Source organism: Quercus robur, chromosome 2 (genome assembly GCF_932294415.1).
Source record: "Quercus robur chromosome 2, dhQueRobu3.1, whole genome shotgun sequence".
Lineage (NCBI taxonomy): Eukaryota > Viridiplantae > Streptophyta > Magnoliopsida > Fagales > Fagaceae > Quercus > Quercus robur.
In genome coordinates, this window is record NC_065535.1 from 34,269,313 (window position 1) to 34,293,984 (window position 24,672).

General features: G+C 34.3%; 1 protein-coding gene across 1 annotated transcript; it reads left to right on the top strand.

Annotated features, from left to right (window-relative positions):
• The first annotated feature begins 2,110 nt into the window (after window positions 1–2,110).
• On the top strand, window positions 2,111–22,801 carry LOC126713451 (exocyst complex component SEC5A-like). Its single transcript, XM_050413203.1, has 21 exons — window positions 2,111–2,739; window positions 5,400–5,551; window positions 5,994–6,088; window positions 6,513–6,707; window positions 6,897–7,024; window positions 7,139–7,297; window positions 8,214–8,318; window positions 10,274–10,348; window positions 10,853–10,990; window positions 11,075–11,266; window positions 14,744–14,887; window positions 15,222–15,348; window positions 15,492–15,702; window positions 16,555–16,670; window positions 16,792–17,026; window positions 17,943–18,036; window positions 20,179–20,256; window positions 20,399–20,455; window positions 20,771–20,920; window positions 21,761–21,976; window positions 22,349–22,801. The coding sequence occupies exons 1-21, from the start codon at window positions 2,311–2,313 to the stop codon at window positions 22,565–22,567; spliced, it is 3,315 nt and encodes a 1,104-aa protein (XP_050269160.1). The 5' UTR covers window positions 2,111–2,310; the 3' UTR covers window positions 22,568–22,801.
• Window positions 22,802–24,672: the final 1,871 nt, after the last annotated feature.

The window sequence follows — 24,672 nt, forward strand, 5'->3', positions numbered from 1 at the left end:
TGTTAGGGGGAGCAAGTGTAATTTTATGAAGCTAAATTGCTAAAATTAGATCATATATATATATAAATTAGTATTTTAAAAAAAATTTGGGGGGTCCAAGAAAAGCTTCATCCTTACATGTAGGGAGACATCATAATCATGAAAATCTAAATAAGTATTAACAAACTATCAACAAGTGGGTTAGCTTAACTGATAAAGTCTTTTATTATTGAATAAGAGATCTGAGGTTCAAACCCCGTCTATACCAAATACCAATAAGTTTCTTGGCTTGATGATAAAGAATAATCTTCATTAAGTTGACGCCATAATATGAAATACAATCCCATCGATCAAAAAAAAAAAATTATCAACAATTATATATATTTCAATGCAATTATCTATTAGAATGAAAAGTCCCGCGTTATTTTATAAGAAATCATCTATGATTAACTCCATACTAAATAGTGCAACAATTTCCTTTTCAATGTACAAAATCAAAGAGTTCATAAAAATCACATTCCATTTTGTTACAAAGCCTATAGTTTTAACGATATTTGTAATCGAAAATGATCGCTCTGTAGTTACAGTTGAAAATGAACCAATAAGAACAAGTATAACCACTTTATAAGTAAGTTGGTAGTATTTTGATTTTCTAGTGCTCACTAGCCATTTATATGATTTAGAATTTAATTGGATTTATATTTTTCAGTTTTTACACCCAATAATTCACTTGTCACAAAAATTAAAAAATTAGATGGATACGTAGTGCGAAATTGGACTCCAATTGAAATCCAATTTAGAATCTAATTGGATTTGAACTCTTTAATTTTTATACTCAATAATTCACTTGGCACAAAAATTAAAAATTAGATGGGACATGTTAGAGTCCAATTTAGAATCTAATAGGATTTAGACTCTTCGATTTTCATATTCAATAATTTACTTAGCACAAAAATTAAAATTTAGATAGGACACGTTGGAGTCCAATTTTGAATCTAATTAGATTTGGACACTTCGATTTTTATACTCAATAATTCACTTGACATAAGAATTAAAAATTAGATGAGACATATGGCGCAAAAATTGAGAATCCAATTAAAATTTAATTGAATTTTCTCTAAGTTTTGGTTTTTAATATATATATATATATACATACATATACACTATTTATAACAGGATTCCCCTTTTTGGACTGGACTTTTATGTAGTTCAGAAATACCCCTAGACCTTACATTTAACAGGAACAAAACTTGGGAACAATCTAGTAAAAATATATCTCCAACTCCACTTAATATATTTACAAAATAGGATACTCCCCTACTAATCAATTTCTTCAAAACAAACTTATTCAAAATTAAAAAAAAAAAAAAAAAAAAAAAAAAAAAACCCTTCTCAGTCCACTTTGTATATTTCCTTCAAGACCATGTTCCAACTTTTTTAAAAAAAAAAAAAACTTTATCAAGACTCATCGATTTCTTTTATTTAATATTTGGATGTGTCATAATTTAAAAATTGAAATGAATGGAAAATTACGATATTAGACCAAAAATAAAGTCTCATAGCATTTACGTGTGAGTGGGGCTAGTGTGTGTGTATATATAGATACATACTTGTTACAATTGTTTCTAAATAAAGAATATTTTCAAAATAAAATTAACAAAAAAATTTAAATTGATAATTATTAATTGAAAAGGAGATTTAACAAAAATTTAACTAGTATATAGTCTACTAATCTTTCATGTTAATAAGCATTTGAGTTAAAATTTAGAATTAGTAATTAAATATATATAAAAACTCAATTTTCTTAGTTTTATTTTCATGTGTGTTTTAATAAGTATTACTGTTTACTTAAAAAAAAAAATTCTACTTAGTTTTATTTTAAAAAAAAAAAAAATTCTCATTTGAATTATTTTCTTGATCTCAAATTATAGAAGGAATTGTGTTCATAGCAAATTGTAAGCGTTAAGTTATTATTTATTTTAATTTGAATCAACAACATAGGTTATTTTTTCCACAACCCGTAACAAGTTAACAACCAATAATAACGTACCGTTCTTTCTCAAAAAAAAAAAAATAATAACGTACCGTATCATTTCCCCGAATTATATTTAAGGGAAAGGAAATGTCTTAAGTTTTAACATTGAAATGTTAATGGAAAACACCTCGGCTCGTTGAATCGTTCATCATTTGAGAGAGCCACATATTGAGCCAAAGCTACACCAGCTTTATATTTTTGAAATTGATCTCTCGATCTGTAGAATTTAACCCTCTCTCTCTCTCTCTCTCTCTCTCTCTCTCCCAAAGCAAAATCCCAAAAAGAAAGAAAGAAAAATGTCGAGCGATAGCGATGATCTCGACGAGGACGAGCTTCTCCAGATGGCTTTGAAGGAACAAGCGCAACGAGATCTCGATTACACCAACACCAATAGCAGCAACAACAACAAGAAGCCAAGGAAGCCGGTGGTGAATTACGTGCAGCCTCCGCCGCAACAACCGCCGAAGAAGCCGGTGGCGGCGAATGCTAATTCTAGGGCGGGGGCGGCGCGGAGATTAGTGGTGGAGGAGGACGATGATTCGGAAGTGGAGATGCTTAGTATATCTAGCGGCGACGATGACTCCTCCACTAAAGATCAGCATCCTCATCGCGGATCGGGAGCCGGCGGTCGCGGCTCCCTGGCTCGGTCTAGGGATGACGATGTCGCCGCCGTCACCTGGGACGGCGACGAGCCTTCTTTCTGGAAACACGTCGACGAGGCCGAGGTGAGTCTCTCTAATTGATGTGCTTTTGTATGAATTTTCTACTGAGATTGAGATAAGAGTGAGGGATTGGTGTTAAATTCGAAGAAAATAAGCCTTGATCAGTTCAATTTGTTGATTTATTTCTACTGCTATTAGCTGTCAAATCATCGAACTTGTTACTTGAATGGACTAAATGTGGCTTAGATTAGTTCAATAATCTGAAAGTTGACTAGGAAAATCGTTTTATTGTAGTACTTTTAGCATGATTTGAATTGAATTATAAATTTTGTTGATAAGTAAATAAGTATTATATTGACAAAAGATTACTTCATGTACATGGATTAACACAAAGTAGCCTAAAGAATTACCACAGTTTATGTACAGAAGGTTATTGATTCGAAAAACTCAGCAATAGAGTTGCTGTTAGTAAAACCCCACACCGAGGCCTTTTTTTTCCCCCCTGCGGTGCTGTTTGTATACCGCCTGTGTACTTGGGCAGTGTATTTCTTTTTTGATTTTCAATTTATTTATTTACTTAAAAAAAAAAAAAATTGTGGCCTTGATTTTGCTTATCCTCAAATGTGTGATGAATATGTTCAAGGTTCAAATCCCCTCTCCCCCATTGTAATTATCAAATTACAAAAAAAAAAAGGTTCCTGTCATAATGTCTACATCAAACGTAACGGAACAATGTTCCAAGTATTTGGAGAATGCTTGCCTACCCAATTGCGCCAACCAAACATAAGGTTAGCAATCTTTTCTAGCAGCACCCACTGAAACCCAAAAGATCTAAAGCAAAGCTTCACAATTCAAATGCAACACTATAGTGAAGTAAACACCAACTTACTACATGTATCCTCTCTAAATGAGGTTACCACACATAAGAATCTTCCCCCAAGTTGCTGTTCATACAAAGAAAGATTCCCGTCTCAGGGCTTTAACATGCCAAATACTCTTCCAAGGAAAATCATAGCACAAAGACCCCTTAAGCATCATAAAAGGACATCAAAATCCCTGTTCATTACCCTGACCTAAGAGGGATAATAGAATGAAGAAGATTGAAGAAAGGGGTGACAACCTCTATCATCCAATCATTAAAGTCCTGCATGAAACTTACATCCCAACTCCTTTGTTCCCTGTCATGCTGTCTCCCCCACATGGATCTACTGAAGCATCTCTAGCCAAGGAACAATCATACAAATTAAGATAGACCATCCTTGACAGTTGTTCTCCACACCTCCAATCATGCCAGAATCAAACTCAGCTGCCCTTGCCTACCTTAAAGTGTATATACTACCATTGAATTATAATTGCCATTTGTCTTGGAGAATTTATAATTTAAGGTTGAAATGGATATGAAGTTGCCATCTACCTAGAAACATCTGTGTGACTTGGTGCAAAACCATCAATGTCTTGAGCAATTTTACAATTATTTATCCATTTATTACATTCATATACTACTTTTTATAATGGACTTGTCCTCCCATTTCTTTAAGTAAGGTTGAGCTGGTGCTGGACGTTGTTGAGTTTCCAGAAAGACCTTGTACCATGTCCTATGCAATCCAAACACGGGCCTTTGTGTACTCTCACTTAAACATTTTCAAAACTGGCTGAAGCAAATTTGTCAAACCTCACTTAAACATTGTCATACACTGCCAGTTTGACCCTAAAGTCAGGTTTGGTTTGTGGAATATTTTCAGATTCCATGGAATGTGGTTGGGATTCTAAATCGTTCCCACACTTGGTTGCAAAAGCTCTTGGGAGCCTAAATGCCTGTGGACATCCAAATGTTCACAAAACAATATAGTCAAGTAAGCATATTTTTTTTCACAAAACCTTAGTTTTGTGGGATTGTAGATTTAAATGAAAAAGAAGAAGTAGAAGAAGAAGAAGAAGAAATGGCATATGCATTACCATGAGTAAGGAAAGTAGAGTTTTCAGTTAAATTACTATGGTACTCTCATTTGATATTTTAAAGGCATTGCTTCTCCCCTAAAAATATGTTCAAAAAAGACTACATTGACTTCATGTCTTCTTAATGGGAGAGTTAATCATAAGTTTTATTTTTCACAATGGCTGTATTTTTAGACAAATGAGTAATAGGTTATTTAAAGAAAATTTCCTTTTGTCAATATGAGATATTATTGGCTTATTTTTGGAAAATAAATAATTCCTACACCAAGTTATTGTTTTCAATGTTACTTGAGTCTTTATTATTTTATTGCTTATTTTGATGTCTGCAACGTGCAACTCCTTGTACCTCCTCCCCCCCTCCCCCACCCCCCCCCCCCCCCCCCAAGAAAAGAAAAGAAAAGAAAAAAATGGAATCTATCATTAGGCTATATTGAAGTTTTATGTTACTTGTATTTATTCCATACTTGTAACTCTGCCTTTAGCTCTGAGTGATATTTTTCTCAGTGACAAGGCTGATACTTTTTTTTTTTTTTTTTTTTTAAATCTTATTTTCAAATACTTATAAAATAAAATAAAATAATTGATATCCTGAACTAAAGGCCCAAAAACTAGTTTTTAGGTATTTTCGTATTGAATGCCTTCCAAATGACAGTATAATGTGCATCAGAATACTTGATTTCTTTTTAAATATTTTATTCCTTTTTTTTTTTGTCAATTTATTTTATGGACCATTAGTTTGATACCGTTTGGTTGTGTGTCTCTGACAGCTTTCTCGTAGGGTTCGGGAAATGCGGGAGACAAGAACAGCACCTGTGGCTCAAAAATTCGAGCGGAAAGCATCAGTAGTTGTTAGAAAGGGGTTTACCTCTTTTCAGTCATTCCCTCGTGGCATGGAATGTGTTGATCCTCTAGGATTTGGGTAAAAATCTTCTGTGTAATGCCTATCTTGGTTTACAGAATCATGATTTCTTCTGGCCTTACATGATTAATCTATTTTGAAAAATTTTTCACTTTGTTTTGTTTGCCATGTTACCTCTGTTTTCAGTGACTCCTTAGTATATCTTGCACAAATGAAAGTGTCTCCTTAATATATCAAGTTTCTGCTAGTTGACTGTTTTAATCATGTTGAGCTACTGGATATGCATTGATGTTTAAAGGATTTTGAATTTATAATATTTTGTTGTTGATTTTTCATTTGAAGGCAAGGCAACCTAATTTGTACTATTTGCAATTAAATAAAATTGAATCTAATAGAAACACAAGCCTGATACTTTTCCTATGGCAGACGGAAGTCAGTAGTTCTAAAACTTTTTATCTTTTATTTTTACTTCCACTATCCTGAGTTTGTGCTGTTCTTACAGAATAATAGACAACAAATCATTAAAGCTGATCACCGACACATCAGAAAGCTCTCCAACAAAGTTGGATAAAGATCCTTTGGATAGCAGCCTTCGAGGTATTGCATTTTCTCATTGTATTCAGCACATTTGATGCATATTATTGAGCACATTTGATGCATACTATTGAGCACATTTGATGCATAAGCATATTTTTTAGAATTCAAGGGATTGTAATTCTTTAGAAAGTAGTGGATATTTTTAACACACATATCTTATAGTTTTTACAAAATTTAGGTTATTTTGCTCTTTTTCTAATAAAAATAAGCAGTAATATAATCAATATCTATTATTATAATAGAGTGAAATGTACAATAATATTGACAGGAAAACAATGTTTCTTTTTTTCCCTTGTTAGTTTTGGATGACATGGAAGTTTTATACTGATTGCTGCATTCTGTGTCACATAAGTTAAGAGTGTTATATTTACCTCTCCATCTATGGTCTTATGGCTGACATAATGTTTGATGCAAATATTTGCAGAGAAGTTGATGTATTTCTCTGAGAAATTTGATGCAAAGCTGTTTCTATCCCGAATTCACCAAGATACAACTGCAGCAGATTTGGAGGGTGGTGCTCTTGCTTTGAAGACTGATCTCAAAGGAAGGACTCAACAGAGAAAACAATTGGTTAAAGACAATTTTGACTGCTTTGTCTCATGCAAAACCACAATTGATGGTATGCATCCATTTCGTGTCACTTGTTATGGTGTTAAGTTTTAACATTCATAATTGAACATAGAATGCTGTGTTGCCAGCAAACTTCTCAGGTTCCTGTTTTGTGCATATATGTGTGTAAAGCTTAAAATTTTTGATATGATTGATTAGTTCTTGATTTTGATCTGGGGAATTCTAATTCTTGTTCCAGATATTGAGTCAAAGTTGAAACGAATAGAAGAAGATCCTGAAGGTTCAGGGACTTCTCATTTGTTTAATTGCATTCGAGGAGTAAGTTTGCAGGCCAATCGTGCTTTTCAGCCTCTATTTGAGAGACAGGTTTGTAAAATTCAAATTTTGATTGGATTGGAAATATATAACATCTGATGCAACACTGATCACATTTGTTGCATTTCTCTCTCTCCCTCTCTTTTTTGAATGGCTCTGCTGTAGGATCAAGCTGAGAAGATCAGGTCTGTCCAAGGAATGCTACAGAGGTTTCGGACATTATTCAACTTGCCAAGTACAATTCGTGGGAGCATTAGTAAGGGTGAATATGACTTGGCAGTAAGGGAATACAAGAAGGCGAAGTCAATTGCCCTGCCGTCTCATGTATACAAGAATTTATATTCATCTAGTAATTTAATTTTTGTCAAGGCAGAAAAAAAAAATTATGATCTCGCGTTTAAGCATCAATTAACCTGTTGGTTGAAGTTCAGTTTTGATATGTTTGTAAATTCTTTCTTCCGTTTTTATCCATCATCATCCTTTTTCTTTCCAAGATCTGTTTTATGTGCATTTGCAAATGTCCTTGTCAATGTATTAATGTTTTTTAAAATTCATTGTCATTAAAAGAACAAGATACTTGACTGATTTTATGCAGCATCACATTGTCATTTTGACAGTTGTACACAACGTTAAGTTAATGAATGTATCCCAGAATATGTGCTAAAATGAAGGTTTGGTTTCCTATTTCTAAAACTAGGTAACCAATAAGAGTTGGTATTGGTTTTTTGTTTTTTAGGGGTCTAGGGGGTTCCCTGCCCCTTTTCCATTCTATAATATATGTTCTTTCTTTATCATCACAATCCCTGCTTAAGATTCTATTTTATCTTCAATCAAATTGCCGTACTTGGTTTTTCTTTTCCTTCATCAATGAATAGATCTCTTAAAATTGATTTGATTATAAATCATGTTTCTATGTTTATAATTATAATCATGAATGTTGTAAATGCTAACATCTATAATCTGAAATGAAAAATTTTGCCTGTTTTTCTTCTTAAAATTTTAACTGTTGTGTAAGGCACCTCATCTTGGGTCGTAGTTTAGATGTTTTGGTGTAGTTCTATTACATATGCTCACTATCATTGTGTCATAGTATACTATGGAATTAGCTAATTTCATGAGGAATATTTCAGTTAAAACAAAATTATGAAATTATTTATACCCACTAATTTAAAAAATAATTGCTCGACAGTTTTCTTTTCCTACTGAAGTAAATATACTTACGGTTATAAGTCACTTTCAGGTGGGAATACTAAAACGCGTTCTTGAAGAGGTTGAGAAAGTGATGAATGAGTTCAAAAGTATGCTTTACAAATCTATGGAAGATCCACAAATAGACCTCACAAATGTAAGGTTGTTTTGTACTTTTTGGTTTCTTTTGACTATTTGCTGGTGATGCTGAACTGGAAGTAATAAAAAGTTGAAGTAACCTGATGTCTCCTGCTTGGGTTTTTAAGATGTATTAATTATATATTTTTACATAGAATACCATTTTCATTAGACCAGTTAGAGCAGTAAATGCACCAACCTGTTCATGAAAAGCTTGGGCATGACTTGGTGAACAAAGCTTATTTATGTTTGAGCATGCACAGAAGCAAGCCAAGATCGAGCCCTATTATTAAACTTGTTTTATGAGCAAACTGAGCTCAAGCAAACTATTTTCTTCATGAACGAGCTTGTGAATATAAGGCTTGAGGATTAATTGTGAAGCCTAAACTTGAGAAGACTCATTAGACTTGCAACAAGCTTGGACAGGGCCCTCTATGACTTACACCATTGTTTGCCAAATAAAGTACTGCCAATTCATTCTCACTGCCCCTCTACCAGATACTTACCTGGACAGGGAATTTCTTTTCTATCAAACATCCTCCTCTTCATTCTGATTCAAAACATACGGCTTCATGCAACCATTGATCAAAGGCGTCTTGTCTTTCTGTTAGTTTTCATTTCTCTCTCTGGAGCCACCAAAGCTTCTCAGCCCCTTTCCTCTTTAGTGCAAACAGACATGGGGTCTTTTTTAGTCAATAGAGATGGTGATCAGTTGTGCAACAAAAACAAATCAAGAAGGAACCAAGCCTTTTTAGATTTCTGTTTAACACCCCCTCTCTTCTGGCTTTTCAATTACTGATAAAATTGTTTTGATGATTTTAATTTAAGGGTTTTTCCCCTTATCATACATGGATATCTTTTGGGAATTAATCTTGTAGCTTGATGTTTAAAAGCTTTATTTATTCCGTTGGGTGCAGCAAGTTGTGTTTTCTGTATTCCCACCCTTCAGATCTACTATTTTGTTTTGTTTTTGTTTTTTTTTGGTTGCAACTGAGTTGAATCGAGCCAAGCTTGAGTTCATGGCTAACATATTCAAGCCAAGTTTGAACAAGGCTAGTACAGCTTGACTTGAGAAGTCGAGCACAAGCCAGGCCTGAACACTTTCACCCATGATCAAGCTAACCTCAAATAGATTAAGACTCCGTTTGACTTGACTCAGTTACACTTCTATACCAATACTTAAATACTTGTATTTAACAGTTTTGCCAGTCCCATGTGGCATCTAGGTAATGTTTAGCCTACCAAGGGAAAGCATAAGAAGAAACATACAATTTGGCATCATAATTTGCATTTAATAACACCTGGACTTTTCCAAGACAATGTAATAAAAGTATATTACCAAAAAAAAAAAAAAAAAATTTAAATGCAAGTTTTAAGTTTGACAACTTATAATGTGTCTTCTAATAACTCTAAAATAATGATCACATGAATTCAGTTTATAACTATACTAATTTATCAAAGATGCTTCAAAATTATTCCATTTATATATTTTTCTGAATAAATTTTGATCAGTTGGTCCTGTTGGTTGTTGGCTTATGTGATCTCATTGCTGATTAGTTGAATAGACCACTTTGGGACCTGGTTGATAGAAACAACCAGGGCAACCTGCTGTGTGCCTATGATTTGTGGCTTGGGTGTTGCCTGAGCATCTTCTAGCCACCTATGACCTTGTGGATGTGATGGTTTGGCTAGGTGTGATGATTGATGATGTGTGTGTATTTAAGTAAGGAACAACTTGATACCAATATCTTGTTATTATATTGTTTATGTGCTTTCTTATGTACCACTTTGTGCAAAGCCAAATACTTTGTGGCCCTTTTCCTTTTGTGGCTGCCTATAACTTTCAATGCTTCTTCCAATTGATATTTTTTATGACTCTTTTTGTTCATCATTGTGAACACAAAGCATGTTGCATTATCAATAAAATTGCATTACTTAATTTTCAAAAAAATTAACTTTCAATGCTTCTTGTAGCTTGAAAATACTGTAAGGCTTTTGTTGGAGCTGGAACCTGAGTCAGATCCTGTATGGCATTATTTAACTATACAGGTCAGCAAAGTTGTGATTGTGCCACAGTTTTCAATTTTTTTTCTTTTTTTTTTCACCTAATCTCCATGTTCCTAGATTGTGTTTATTCTAAACCAGTAATGTCTCTTAGGATTTTTTGATGTTAGTTGAATAGCTGAAGTTAGTTAAGTCATATGGTTGAAGTTTTTTCCTTCATAAAACATTATACTTAACATTTTAACTTACAACAGTACTGACCACTTACAACTAATAGGTTGCCTCTCTCCCTTCTTCTGACCCTCCCTTCAAAGAAAAAAGGGAAAAGAAAATACTAAAGAGCACTTTTGGCCCTTTAAGTTTGGGGTTGTTTTCATTTTGGCCCTTCACATTTCAAAATTTTCATTTTGAGCCCTTCATATTTGATTATGTTTTCATATTGTCCTTGCTCTCCATCTGCGCTAGTAATTTGAAAAGTGGAAAGTAAACTTGCTAATATTGCTATTGGAAAGTAAACTTGCTGAATATCTAGCATTGTCTCTTTGCCAGAATCACAGAATTCGAGGTTTGCTTGAGAAGTGCACCTTAGATCATGAGGCAAACATGGAAACATTGCATAATGAGATCCGTGAAAGAGCTGTTTCTGATGCAAGGTGGAGGCAGATTCAACAAGCCTTAAATCAGTCTGTAAGTATAACCATAATTGGAGCAAAGTAGCCAACCAATTGACTAGTACTAATGATGATGTTAGCTTTTGTTTTCTACTGTCAGTCAGATGTTGACAATTCTAGTAATCTTGGGAACACCAATCTTCTAGTCGATTCTCAGCCAGTAGATTTTTCCGGTGAAGAAGTCGATGCCCTTAGAGGAAGGTATATCCGCAGATTAACTGCTGTACTTATCCATCACATACCAGCCTTCTGGAAAGTAGCACTTTCTGTTTTCAGCGGGAAATTTGCTAAGGTATTCTGATAATTTTTTTTTCTCTGAAAGCTTTTATATGTAAATTGGAATCCAAATGTAATTTTAGGCAGAACTTATCCTTTAAAATTAGATTTGAATGAAATCAAGGAGCATTGTGTATCATATTTCTAATTTTTTTCTTCTTTTATCTAGTTTCTTTTGTTTTTTATACACCTTTTGGTTACAATTTGATGCAATCTATATATACAACCACCACCCCCAAGTCATAGCCCCATAAACAATTGCAATTTGATGTAATCCGTATATGATTTAGAGAATAAAAGAGTTTAAGAAGGGAAATCAAAGTGCTAGTTCAAGCTATAAAATTAGCCAGAACATTCACACTTAATCTATAAAAGGCAGAGAAAGAACCAAAAACGTTAGCTGAAATGTCATTCAATAAATTTCCAAAAGCTGCAGTTACAACTCCAGTAAATCGTTAAATAAGAAGAGAATGTTGCCCTAACATAGAAGCAGTCACAACTATAGTTAGTTGCTAACGTACTGATCACATAAGCTAACATACATTTCAATTTGTCTGGCAGCGCATTGGTTACTATAGTTAGTTGCTTCATTTGCGGCACATGGACATTTTGAATCATGTCAATTATTGTATTAACATTAGTAATCAGCTGATGGGCAAATGATCTTTGGAGCATATCCTCCCCACACAAATATGGGGTAAAGGGTGAGTTAATGTGTGTAATCCCATACAAGTGCATGTGTTCTAGCTACCTAGTGGGGAAAAAAATAGAAAAGGTTTATGGGATTAAACCTTTCATCATCGTATAATCATCAATATTCGTCTTTTCTATAGTTTTATTGATGATGATGATGATGAACAATCAATAATCCCATAGTACACGTGTAATCATCTCAAACTCCTAAGGTTTTATTGATGATGAAAAGTACTTAAATGTTCATGATGATGAACACAAGGAAACTTTAAAAATTACAAGGAGATTAGATAGAAGGTCTAAAAGAGTTTTGACACTCAAGAAAAGAAGTACAATGAGTAAAACCCCATGCTCAGGACCAATCAAACAAAGTGTGAATCAGCAAGGATTTCAATTGATCAAGAGGTCTTTCAACATCCTCAAACATTCGGCTATCAAATTTGGATAATAAGTGTACTCAAGTGATGGGATGTGGATGCTTCTATACCTTCTTTTCTAGAGTACTCGAGTGAAGGAGACACCCTCGTGTGGACGATCAAATTTCAAGCTTTTAATGATTGGGACTTGGGAGTAGGAATCAGTTGACTATTTGTTTGATACTCTGTATTCAAACATTCCAAGCGTTGAGGGCCTAATTTTTTGAGGTAGAGGTTGAATAGAATGGTAAGTTTGATATTCACTCTTATTATGAGGCTTTAAGAGTTTCTAATGGAATAACCTTTTACTTGGAAGACTATTTGGTGAAAGAGGCTCCAAAAAAGGTTGCATTTTTTTGTGTGGACAATGAAATGGACAAATGTTTTGATAAATGGCCAATGTAGTCAAAGGCGAAAGGAAACCCTAAGGTGCCAAGTCTTTGTAGTGCCAAAAAGATGCTTGCCAAAGTGAATTAAGGCGCCGAACTCTAAATATAAGTATGATATGTATAATGAGCTTAAATCATTTGTATTTAATGCTTACTAGGTATGGTTTCAAATTTTCAAAATGGTATGAAGATCTCTTCATTAATTCAAGAATAGACTTTGTTTTTTAATTTTCTTTATAAGTAAACAATTTCATTAAAAAACTAAGAAAGTGCTACCAAAGTACGCGGGCTGTATACATAAATAGGAAGCACAAAAGAAAGGGAAAAAAAAAATAAGCAGAAAAAAAAAAAAAAAATGTCAACTAGGTTAAGCTCAATGAGCCCATATATGATTTTAATGCTGTAATTTTCTGCCACTCTGTATATTATACCTTTTAGTTTCTGAGTGAGATTTTTGATAAGTCACTGTCTGTAAAGATTTTTGTTTTTCAGATTTTTGACAAATAGGATCTAGTTGACATGATTACTGTTCAGGTTAGTATGGTCTGTTGTTGCTTGCAGTCAGTGACTACGATTATGGGTTAATGTAAACTTTGCATTCTATGGAAAATGGGCAATGGGCAGTAAAATTGTTGTGGAAGTCAAAGATGTAAAATTCATGATGCATTATGTACTTTGGTTTGTTTCTTTTTTGAATGAACTTATTTTTACTTGTTAAAAAAATTCTGTGGAACTTGGTACTTATCTAGTTCATTATCATTTGATACATTTGAGTAACTCAGTCAAAATTAAAGGACTCACTAGAATGCCTAGAAATATGCTTAGGGCTCAAACTCAAATTAGCGTATATAGATAGCTAATCAGAAGAACATCATTGCTGTATTAGTAGTTATTCATACTGACAAGCATTGTTGTTTTTAGGCACGCATAAGCTCAAAGATCGAATTTCCAAGCTATCAATGCTTCACTAGGCAAAAAAAAGCTCATTTAATGAAGTGCTCTTTAGGCACGCTTTTTTGGAGCTTTTTGAAGAAGCACAGTGCATGCCTAGGCACACTTTTTTATTTATTGCTAAATATGGATCATCAAAATTAATTTCTTGATTTTGAAAGAAATGATATGGACCAATGATTTACTACACAACCACTATCCTTAGGGTGTTGTATTACACAATCAGTTTTTTTATTTACATGTCATAAGGTACAAACAAGGTTAATTTACAATTCTTGTGCTTTTTGGTCTTTGACTTTTAGATTTATGTATCTTGATTGAACCATATACATCATTTGATCATAACCATCATTGGTTGTGTACATTTTATAAAGCACAAGATAATTATATAAAATATCATGTTTAAACTTTCTATGACTATATTACTATGATATTGACCATTGATAATTGTTTTCAATTTATTATATAAAAAGCTTAGGTAAAATTTGAACTTACAAGCATTATACAATTGCACTTACCTAATAGGTAAAATATACAAATTTTGAGTGGTTATTATTTTTTATTATATTTTACTAATATTTCTATCATAAGTTATTAGATATTATATTTGAAAACTATGCGCTTTACTTCAATCAGGCATGCGCTTGTGCTTTGCGGGCTCCAAGAGGCCTATGCGCTTAAGTGCGCTTAACGCTTTTATCAACATTGCTGACAAATTAAAGGTTTTATTATTTAATTTTTAAAATTATCATAGCATTGATGCTCACTTATTTGTGACATTATTTTGCACCTTCATCCTTCTAAATTTTATTCCTGCTTGAGCTGCCTGAATTTGCTTATAATACAAAAATTACACCTATTGCTTTGTGATCTTTAGACCTTTATTGTTGCATTAACAAATACTGCTTCTTGTTGTTATGACAGACCATTCTCTTGCTCTTGCAAAAAATTATTGTTATGTTTAACTAAAAATCCCTTTATCTCCTCGTCTCTTATGTGAGATGATTTTGGTCTTCATTTTGATTCTGGATCTTGTTCTTTCAGTCTTCCCAAGTTTCCACTGAATCAAATGCTAACACTTCAGCAAATAAAACTGAGGAAAAAGTTGGAGACGGGAAGTACTCAAGTCATTCTCTTGATGAAATTTCCGGAATGATACGAAGTACGATCTCTGTATATGAAGTCAAAGTAAGTATGCTGGCTGACTATTTATCACCTTTTGCATTGGATTGAAGTGTCAGTTTAATGAGCTACATTGATGGTTGTGGAATTGGATAGTTACTGCTTTGAGAATACTTCAATTAAGTTTAGTCTGATTGTTTGATTAAAAAATTGTTTATTCTCTGGTACTGTTTTGGGATGCAAAATTTGTATATTTCAGCTGAAGCAAAAATTGGTTTCAGATTTCTATTTAGCACCGTTCTCTGTCCACTCTACAATCATTGTGGTAGTGCTTTATTGTATCTTGTGTTCAGTCCATATATTTGGCAGGTGGTTCAAAATGAATCTACTGTTGGTGCAGGTTGTTAATACTTTTCGTGATCTTGAAGAGACAAATATTCTGCGATCATACATGAGTGATGCTGTAAAGGAAATATCTAAAGCATGCCAAGCTTTTGATGTCAAGGAGTCAGCTCCTCCTACTGCTGGTATCTAGGCTGTCTATTAAGCTGCAATATGTTTTATTTTTTATTATTTTTTTAATGAGCTATTAAGCTGCAATATGTTGACATCTCTAAATTATTCGGAATCTCTAAATTATTCGGAGTTTTTTGTCTTCTTTATGCAACAGTTATGGCACTACGAACACTCCATTCAGAGACTACCAAGATTTACATTCTAAGGCTTTGTTCATGGATGAGGGCATCAACTGAAGAGATATCAAAAGATGAAACATGGGTCCCAGTATCAATTCTTGAAAGGAATAAATCTCCATACACAATTTCTTTCTTGCCTCTAGCATTCCGTTCAATTATGGGCTCAGCAATGGATCAGATCAATTTGTAAGTCTCTAGATGTCCCCAACAACCCCCCCCCCCCCCCCCCCTCCCGGGCTTGCACAAAAGACAAGTGCGCGCGCACACACACTCACACACAAAAGAAGAGTAGCTTTTGGAGCTGGATTGCTTTTTCAAAGTGAATGTCAGACTATAGATCCCCCAATACTGTTCAGGAAATATAAAATTAAGAATGAACATAAGACATAAAATTTAATTTTAAAAGAAAGAAAAGAGAATGTAAATGAATTTGCCTCACCTGCCTATATCATCTCTAGGCAGTGACAAAAAAAAGAGCTGCTGCATATAGAGGTGGCATCTGGTGTAACAGTTGCGTACAACATCGCTCTCACATGGGAGTAGAACCCATGCTCATGGGGCCCACCCCCTTGTGAGAGTAATGTTGTATGTAACTGTTAGACAAAATAATAAATCCTGCAGATAGTACCCAGCTCTTTGCTTTATGATTGTAGTTCATTACCACTGAATGTCATGAAGAATGGAACATCAGAGTCAGAGCAATTATGATAAACAGGAAGAGAATGGGTGTGATCTGCAATCACATATTAAGTCATTACTTCTTTTCTTTTTCTTTTAATGGTGACTGAAAGGTGTCACTTCAATTTTGAAGAATGTTGAAATGTCAGAAAAATATCAGTGTAATTCGGAGGTGAGGTCTAATATTTTACTTTATATATCAACTTTATTCTTTATATCTGGTGTTTGACATACTTATTCCTATGTGTTAAACCTTATTGCTTCTGAATTGCACCGTGAATTGCTTTGTCCATTGCATGGAAAAAAGTAATTTTTCTATTACTCTACCCCTTGTTCCTGTCTCATTATTTCTTATTTCAGGATGATTCAGTCTTTAAGGAGTGAGGCTGCAAAGTCGGAAGATATGTTTGTTCAACTTCAAGAAGTTCAAGAATCTGTTAGACTTGCATTTTTGAACTGTTTCTTGGATTTTGCTGGTATGATGCGCTATCTCAAATTTATGTTTGTAAAGTAATTTAAACATGTTCTGTTATGTCACTTCTGTTTTCCGCAAATTAATACTTAACCAAAAACAAATAATCTGTGCACATTAATCAGGTCACCTGGAGCGCAATGGGAGTGAGGTTGTCCAAAACAAATCAAGCAAAGAAATCCCTCATTTACAAGATGGATACTCCCATGCATTAGAAGAAAAACTATCATCTGATATACATGGAGGTGTTGTTGATCCACATCAACAGTTGTTGGTAGTCTTGAGTAATATTGGATATTGCAAAGATGAACTTTCTTATGAGTTGTACAACAAATACAAACACATCTGGCTGCAGTCTAGGTAGGTACTCGGCCCCATCTTCCTTAGCGGAGAAATGTTAACTTATCATAGATGTCTTTTGCGTTGCTTTATTATGAAAGCTAGCTTGATTAGATGTGAGCCCAGAAATTGACTTAGATAAGCTTTTGGTACCCAGAAGATAATCATCTTGGGCTAGGATCAGCACAGGCCAAAGTGACATCATGCAGTTTATTAGTTTACTGGTTACTCAAGATAACTTTTTTTTTTTTGAGTAAACAATAATACTTATTAGAACACACATGAACATAGTAATTCTAGTATTTTAAACCGGGTTTATAATACATTACATAACCAAAGTACAACTACAGAATGACCTAACCTTTATAGTTAGGTCCTTTGTAGTTGTAGATTGGGTTTATAACTTAGGTTAAGAGTATGACCAGAATTTGCATGTCAGTGAGATTGTCCCCAGCCTTATGTTGAGCATTGGCTGGGTATATTGTAAGATCACATAATTATGTTGTTTGATTCATTTGTATGATACCATTCTCTAGATTGAAGAGCCTTCAGTTCAAATCTTCTCAAGGTGGCATTTCACCAATCTTAGAGAGACCAATTAACCCGAAGGGTTTCTGAATGGCTCTTCAGCTTGAGTTCCAGTTGCCTTGGGAAGCTTTGGCCCAAGATCAAACCCTCCTTTTCCCCTTTGGTGTCAACCCACAGGGATTTGTTCTCGTAATTTCCTGGTGCATATGGGACCGGGAACCAGATATGCCTGGGTATTATTAGATGCTTGAAAAGCCCTGTAAACCTCATTTGGAAAAAGTAAAAGATGCTTTCCTCAAAGCAGTTGATGGGTTGTGCCATGCTGTATCATTTATTCCTGAAAATGTGTATACTTTTATGATTCTCCTGGTGATGCTCAATGACCTGCTTTCTTGCCTCCCTTTTTCAGGGACAAAGATGAACAGGACAGTGACATACAAGATCTGGTGATATCTTTCTCTGGGCTTGAAGAGAAGGTCCTTTCTCAGTATACTTTTGCAAAGGTATAAGTTTAACTCTTCAATTTATATGGAAAAGTCTTTGGCCTCCCCAAAATACAATTCACACACAAGCATAGATGGCTCATGCCGTGTCTTGTAGGTATTTCACTGCACTTGTGTGGATATAAGTACATGATAAAGTTGATAAAAATCCGAAGCTCCGGGAGCGTAGGTGTTAAAGGGGTAACAAGTTGGTTAGTTGTGTGAATTGTTAATATAGATCCTTCAATAGGTACTGTAGAAGTTGTTTAGTAAAAAGTTAAATTTTTGGTATCTTTTATTTATTTTTTTTTTTTATAGATAAGTAACAATCTTTGTTAAAGCAGCAAAACTTCCATATACAAAGAGAAACTAACATCAACATCTGAAAGAACAATACTTAACAAATCTAAGAAAGAATCACTAGAGAAAGCTTGAAGAGTTCTAGCCCAATACAGCATAGAAAGAAAGAAAAAGGATTTAAGCTCAGTGATTGACTGCTCACAACTCTCAAAACTTCTAGCATTTCTCTCTTTTCAAATGCACCACATTAAGCAACGTGGCACAATTCCAAATTGCAGCATTACAGTGCCAACCAAAATTGCCTTGCCAAGAGGCTAACAGATCCATTACCTGCAGTGGCATAACCCAATGGATACCAAACAAACAAAAAACCAAGGACCACATGGACAATGTAGAAGCAGATGATCCACATTTTCCCCATTCTGTTTACACATGACGCACCAATCAATCAAATTAATACCTCTCTTCCTTAAAGTATCTGTAGTCAAGATCCTCCCCAACGCAGCACTCCAAGAGAAAAAGCAACCCTAGGAGGGATCTTAGATCTCCAAATAATTTTCCATGGAAAAAGGATTGAATTAGAGGGACATAATAGCCTCCTACCTCAAGAACCCTACTCTTATTTGGCTTCCAACACATCATGTCATCTCCCCTAACAATCACAGAAGATGAATACATTAAATCCATAAACCTATCCAAAGAATCCAGCTCCCAATCTTGTACTGATCTGGAAAAATTAAGATCCCAATGCTTCACCCCATTGTTGAATTGCAATAAATCTGCCATAGAAGAATCTCTATCCCAACTGGTCAAAAATAACTCTGGGAACGCCTCCTTTAGAGGGGAATCCCCACACAAGTCATAATAAAATTAGAGCTGTCACCCACTTCAAAATGAGTGAATCAGAAAGGCGTAGACCATAGGGGCAGGAAACAGACGTCGAACACCAGCCCCCCCGCCCCAAAAAAACTTCTCCCATTCTTACCCTCAATGATCCTCCTCCATAGCATCTCTCTCTCTCATTCCTATATCTCTACAGCCATTTTCCTAATAATGCTTGATTAATGGTTCTCAAATTTTTAACCCCTAATTCCCCATGCTGCAGTGGAAGACATACCTTAGACCATTTCACCAGATGAAGCTTGTGTTCTTCACCAATACCACTCCATAAAAATTCTCTTCGTAACTTTTCAATTCGGTTAGCCACCTCCACTGGGATAGGGAAGAGGGATAGAAAATATGTTGGCAAATTTGAGAGAGTACTCTTAATTAGATTAAGTTTACCTCCCTTTAACAATGCATCCTCTTCCAGCCTGCCAATCTCCTCACCATCTTCTCAAGAATAGGATTCCAAATTGATCTCTCCTTAAACTTGGCACCCAATGGAAGTCCCAAATATTTCATCGGAAGCGTTTCCCTTTGGCACCCAACGGAAGTCCCAAATTTTTGGTGTCCTGGTAGCTGATTATCTAGATTCGCTTTTCTCTCTCTTTATTTAGATTGTTTGGAAGTCTATGGATCTGCAGAAGTATAAAGGGGAAAAAGAAGGGGGGGGGGGGGGGGGGGGGGGACTTATTTGAGCTCGCCAGTTGCACTCAGTAGCTGATATGAATGGCTAGGACTTGCATCTGAGCCTCATCTGGAATAATGCACTGTCAGACGGTACAAATGTACATTTTGCAAATTTTAGTAAAATCTACCAGAGTACAACCTTAGATAATATTTTGTATTTTTCTTGCTGCAATGTCATGCGTACAATCTCAAGCTGATGTGGATTGAAAATTTGAAAACATAAAATTGCTTTCTGCAGCGCTTTGTTGAATTTTTTGTCATTGCCTAAACAGTTTTGTGTCCTCCCATCAGGCAAATTTGATCAGAACAGCTGCCATGAACTATTTGCTGGATTCTAGTGTTCACTGGGGAGCAGCACCTGCAGTCAAAGTAAGAAACTAGGGAATTTGTTAGTAGTAGTACTACTAATAATAGTTGTTTTTGTTTCTGTTTTTCTTTTTTCCTCCAAAACATTCTTTGGTAAACATTGCTGTCTCCAAATTATTACTATTAAATTGCTGGTTTCTTGCAGGGTGTGCGTGACGCAGCTGTGGAGTTACTGCATACTCTTGTATCTGTTCATGCAGAGGTAGTTACTACATGCCTTTTATTTATCTGTAAAAAAATTGATACGCATGCCATACTTGTTCATGTAGTTGGCTGGTAAATTTTTGACTTTTTAACTTGCTTATTTACTTTAGTATCTACATAAATGTTATTTAAAGGCCATACTTCCACAAATTTATGAAAAGTTTTAATTCCCTAATTATCATAAACCTTTCTTTTAGATAAGTAAACCAATTATTTTGTTTTCCAAAAAAAACTGTCTTACACACTGATTAAGTACCAGTTTAGTTCTCTTGCTCAAATATTCTTTCAAAATAAAGTAATATTCTCGTTGCAGGTTTTTGCTGGTGCTAAGCCCCTCTTGGACAAGACACTTGGCATTCTTGTGGAAGGGCTGATTGATACATTTCTCAGCCTTTTCCATGAAAACAAAACCAAAGATCTTAGGTCACTTGATGCAAATGGTTTCTGTCAGCTCATGCTTGAGGTAAAATATGGTGTTCAACATTCTTTACTGTAAAGTACTGAATCAAAATCAAACTGCTTGTTTCTGAAATTTCAAATAGCTATAATCATGTGAAATATAACAAATAACAGTTCAATTTCCTAGCTGTCTACAAGAACCAGGTTTTTTTTTTTTTGGGGGGGGGGGGGGGGGGGGTGTGTGTTGGGGTGGGGAATATATACATATATCTTTTAAACTTTATGACTTTGACTAGACATTGTTGTTGTATGTTGTATGCATTCTCAAAGAGAAGTCAACCCTGCCAAGAGCATTGTAGCTCAACTTGCGCCTCCTGGTGTTTTCAACAGTTACATCCAGGGTTCCAATCCCCCCACCCCCAACCATCAAAAATAAATAAATAAAGAAGAAAGAGAAGTCAACCCCCTACCCCTAATACAGGGAGAAATTTTGGAGAAAGGAGAAGTTTGATGTGATTACCTTGTTGAAAGGAGCGCAATGCCCGAACTTTTGAGGAAACTGAGAGACTTGTTGATTGTGTGAAGTCTTTGCTTCTTAGGACTTTGTTTGAGTGGTCTCGCATTTGGGGGTTTACGCATTGTCACTCTTTGTTTGATTTCCTTAATTCTGTTAGTCTTTCTTTTTGATTGGTTTGTATTCTTTTCAGTGCAGTGAGTTTACTATCGTAAATTCGTTGTACTTTTATTATCAATAAATATAGTTATTACCTATCAAAAAAGAAAAGAAAAAGTGTTACATGCATCACAAAATTTATATTTTGTTTACTTCACCTGCAGCTGTTCCATCTGAAATATGGCTACGATATGTTTTGAAGGTTAATTATTTCACCTTTATCTTCTGCAGCTTGAATATTTCGAGACCGTATTGAATCCATATTTTACACCTGATGCAAGGGAGTCACTGAAGTCTTTACAAGGGGTACTTTTGGAGAAAGCTACTGAGAACATGACTGAGGCTGTGGAGAATCCAGGGCACCATCGCCGGCCAACTCGTGGGAGTGAAGATGCACTTGCAGATGATAGACAGCTAGGGATGACTGTGTCACCAGATGACCTGATTGTAAGAAACTATTCCTCGTGTATTTTTTTTGTTGTATTATGTCCTAACCCCTAAACACTGAGGATGCTCTGAGCCTTGTTCATTATGGTTTCTAGGTTCGTGTCAGCTTTATAGATATGGTATTATTGTTTGATTATCTTGTACATAAGAAGAAGACCAGAATGGTATTATAGGGTCTCTGGAATTTAGACAACCTGGTTTCATATGACTTGTCATTATTTTTTCCAGTTAAATTATTTTAAATATCAGTTGGTTCTTGATTTAGCCTAATAGCAGAAGCTGTGATAATGCTTCTCTGCTACAGCATTCTTTTATGCGTTTTATTTGTGTTATTAGATATTCTATCTAAGCATATTTTTTGGTATGCTTTAGGCTCTTGCACAGCAGTATAGCTCTGAGTTACTTCAGGCAGAGCTGGAGAGGACTCGTATCAACACAGCATGCTTTGTGGAGTCAATTCCATTAGACTCGGTGCCTGAAGCTGCAAAATCTGCTTATGCTTCTCTCAGATCAATAGATTCTCCCAGCAAAAATTACAGAGGCCCACATGCTACAGGATCACCAAGTTTCTCCAGACACAGGCGCCGATGAAATATTTTGTAACCTCAGTCTTTTATTTTATATTTTCCATGTGCATGTGTAAGTGTTGTATTGTAGTTCACTCAATTTAATTGAATGAAATTCATATTCTTTCCATTTGTATTTACCACCTAAGTTTTGCCCTTTCACTTTTGGCAGACAGCACAACGCTTTTTGTATGTTGTTTGTGCCATAATTTTGGCATTTTTCAAGGTCATTTCAATAAAAATGCTTTTAGTTTGAATAGGTTACATTCCTATTAAGCTCCTTATTCTTAAATTTCTACTGGGTTATGTTTTAATTTGACTCTGGTTTGTTGTTTAATAAGTTATTTATCCCTACTGTGAATAATCTTTCATGTTTTTAAAGGTTTTGTGCTTTTCTGCGAAATTATTTAGTGCACCTGGTATATTACATCTTACATTATGTCAAGATTTCCTGTTCTTGACGTTTTTGTTGGTGGTAGTGGTGGTATTGTAGTGTTGAAGCTGATCCTAGCCTTAATCCCTGTGGAAATCTTGAAAGAAGAAAAAGGTGTTGAAAATGAAAATTTATTAAAAGAGAGAGAGCCAGAGAGGTACATGGCAGCGACAAGAGCAGTAGCAGCGGTATAAGGCAGAGATAAGAGTAATTTGTTTATCAGGAACGGTTTACAGTTATACTACTGATTACTGGTGTGATAAATTGAGTAATTTGCTTTCGTAACACGGATTTATTGTCTACAATTAAAAACTTGAAGCCTCAACGGTTGTAAACACTACAAAAAAAAAAACACTTTTACAAAAAACGCGGCTATAAACTTAACCTATAGTCACTTTTTGAAATTGCATATGTAGACTTATATATACATATCTATAATATATAGAAATGGTAGTTATGTAATAAATTTTATAAAACCCTTTCTTTTTCTTTTTCTATTTTGCAATTTTTACTTTGTTCAATTTTTCATCTTTTTCAACCATTATCTTTTTAGTTCAATCTTTCACCCCTTCCAATAAATTTTTTTTTTTTAAATTTTCTTTTGATTTTCTTTAAATTTTTAAATTTTTTCCTTTATATCTTTTTAAATTCTACAGTTTCACTTTGTTCAACATTTCATCCACTTCCACCCTTCCTCTTCCATTTTAATTTTCATATAAATTTCTTCTTACTTCATTTCCGCCTCTCTCTCCTATTCTTTTCAAGTTGTCCACGATTTCAAGGTCAATACTCTCTTTCTTTCTCCAATTTTTTTTTTTTCCTCTTCTGGTGTATTTTTTTTTATTGTTTCAACCACTTTTTTCCCCTACTAATGGTGCTTTTTGTTATTGTTGATTTAATTGTCACATCACATTTGTTCTTCTTTTTGGTAAATTTGTATTGACTTTTATGCATATTTAGTTAGTTTGGTATTAATTTTTTATAGTGATCAATTTAGATGTTAAACTATGAAACTTTATTCATTTTTGTTTATTTTCTAATCCCTTGGGGTGGACAAAGAACTTTTAATAGTTGTATTAGAAATACTCTATAATACCATTTATTTAGAGAAAAGCAAATGTTAGTCAAACAAAAATAATCGGATTGGTGACATTTTAATTTTTGCAATTATATTTTAATTATTTTCTTTGACATGAAAAGATGATGTCCTAACCACCGGATGAAAGGGACCAAAAAGCCATTCTTCATATACCTCATATCCAAGAATAGAAGTGGTTTGTTTTGTTTCTATACACAATTCAAGATTTCGTTTGTGTTCATGTTGGTGATTTTTTATGTGAATTCGATGGGTCGTCCCCCCTTCCTATTGGTACCACCAATCCAGTGACACACCAACTATGCCCCCTTTTCGGTGTTTGGGATTGTACGGCAGAAAAAATAAGGTTTGAGAAAGTTTGTTTAAAATTAAAAGAATATTTTTCAAATTTTATATTCTTTTCAATGATTCACAAAATGTTATAAATAACTTTTACTATAAAATGAATATTTTCATTAACTTACCTTTTGAATTTCTGAGAAAAAATTTATTGTTTTCATTTGGGTATGACAAATATATATTTATGATTTATGATTGTTTCTATAATAAATAAAAATAGAATTGTTCAAATTTATATTTATGATTTATAATTGCTCCTATA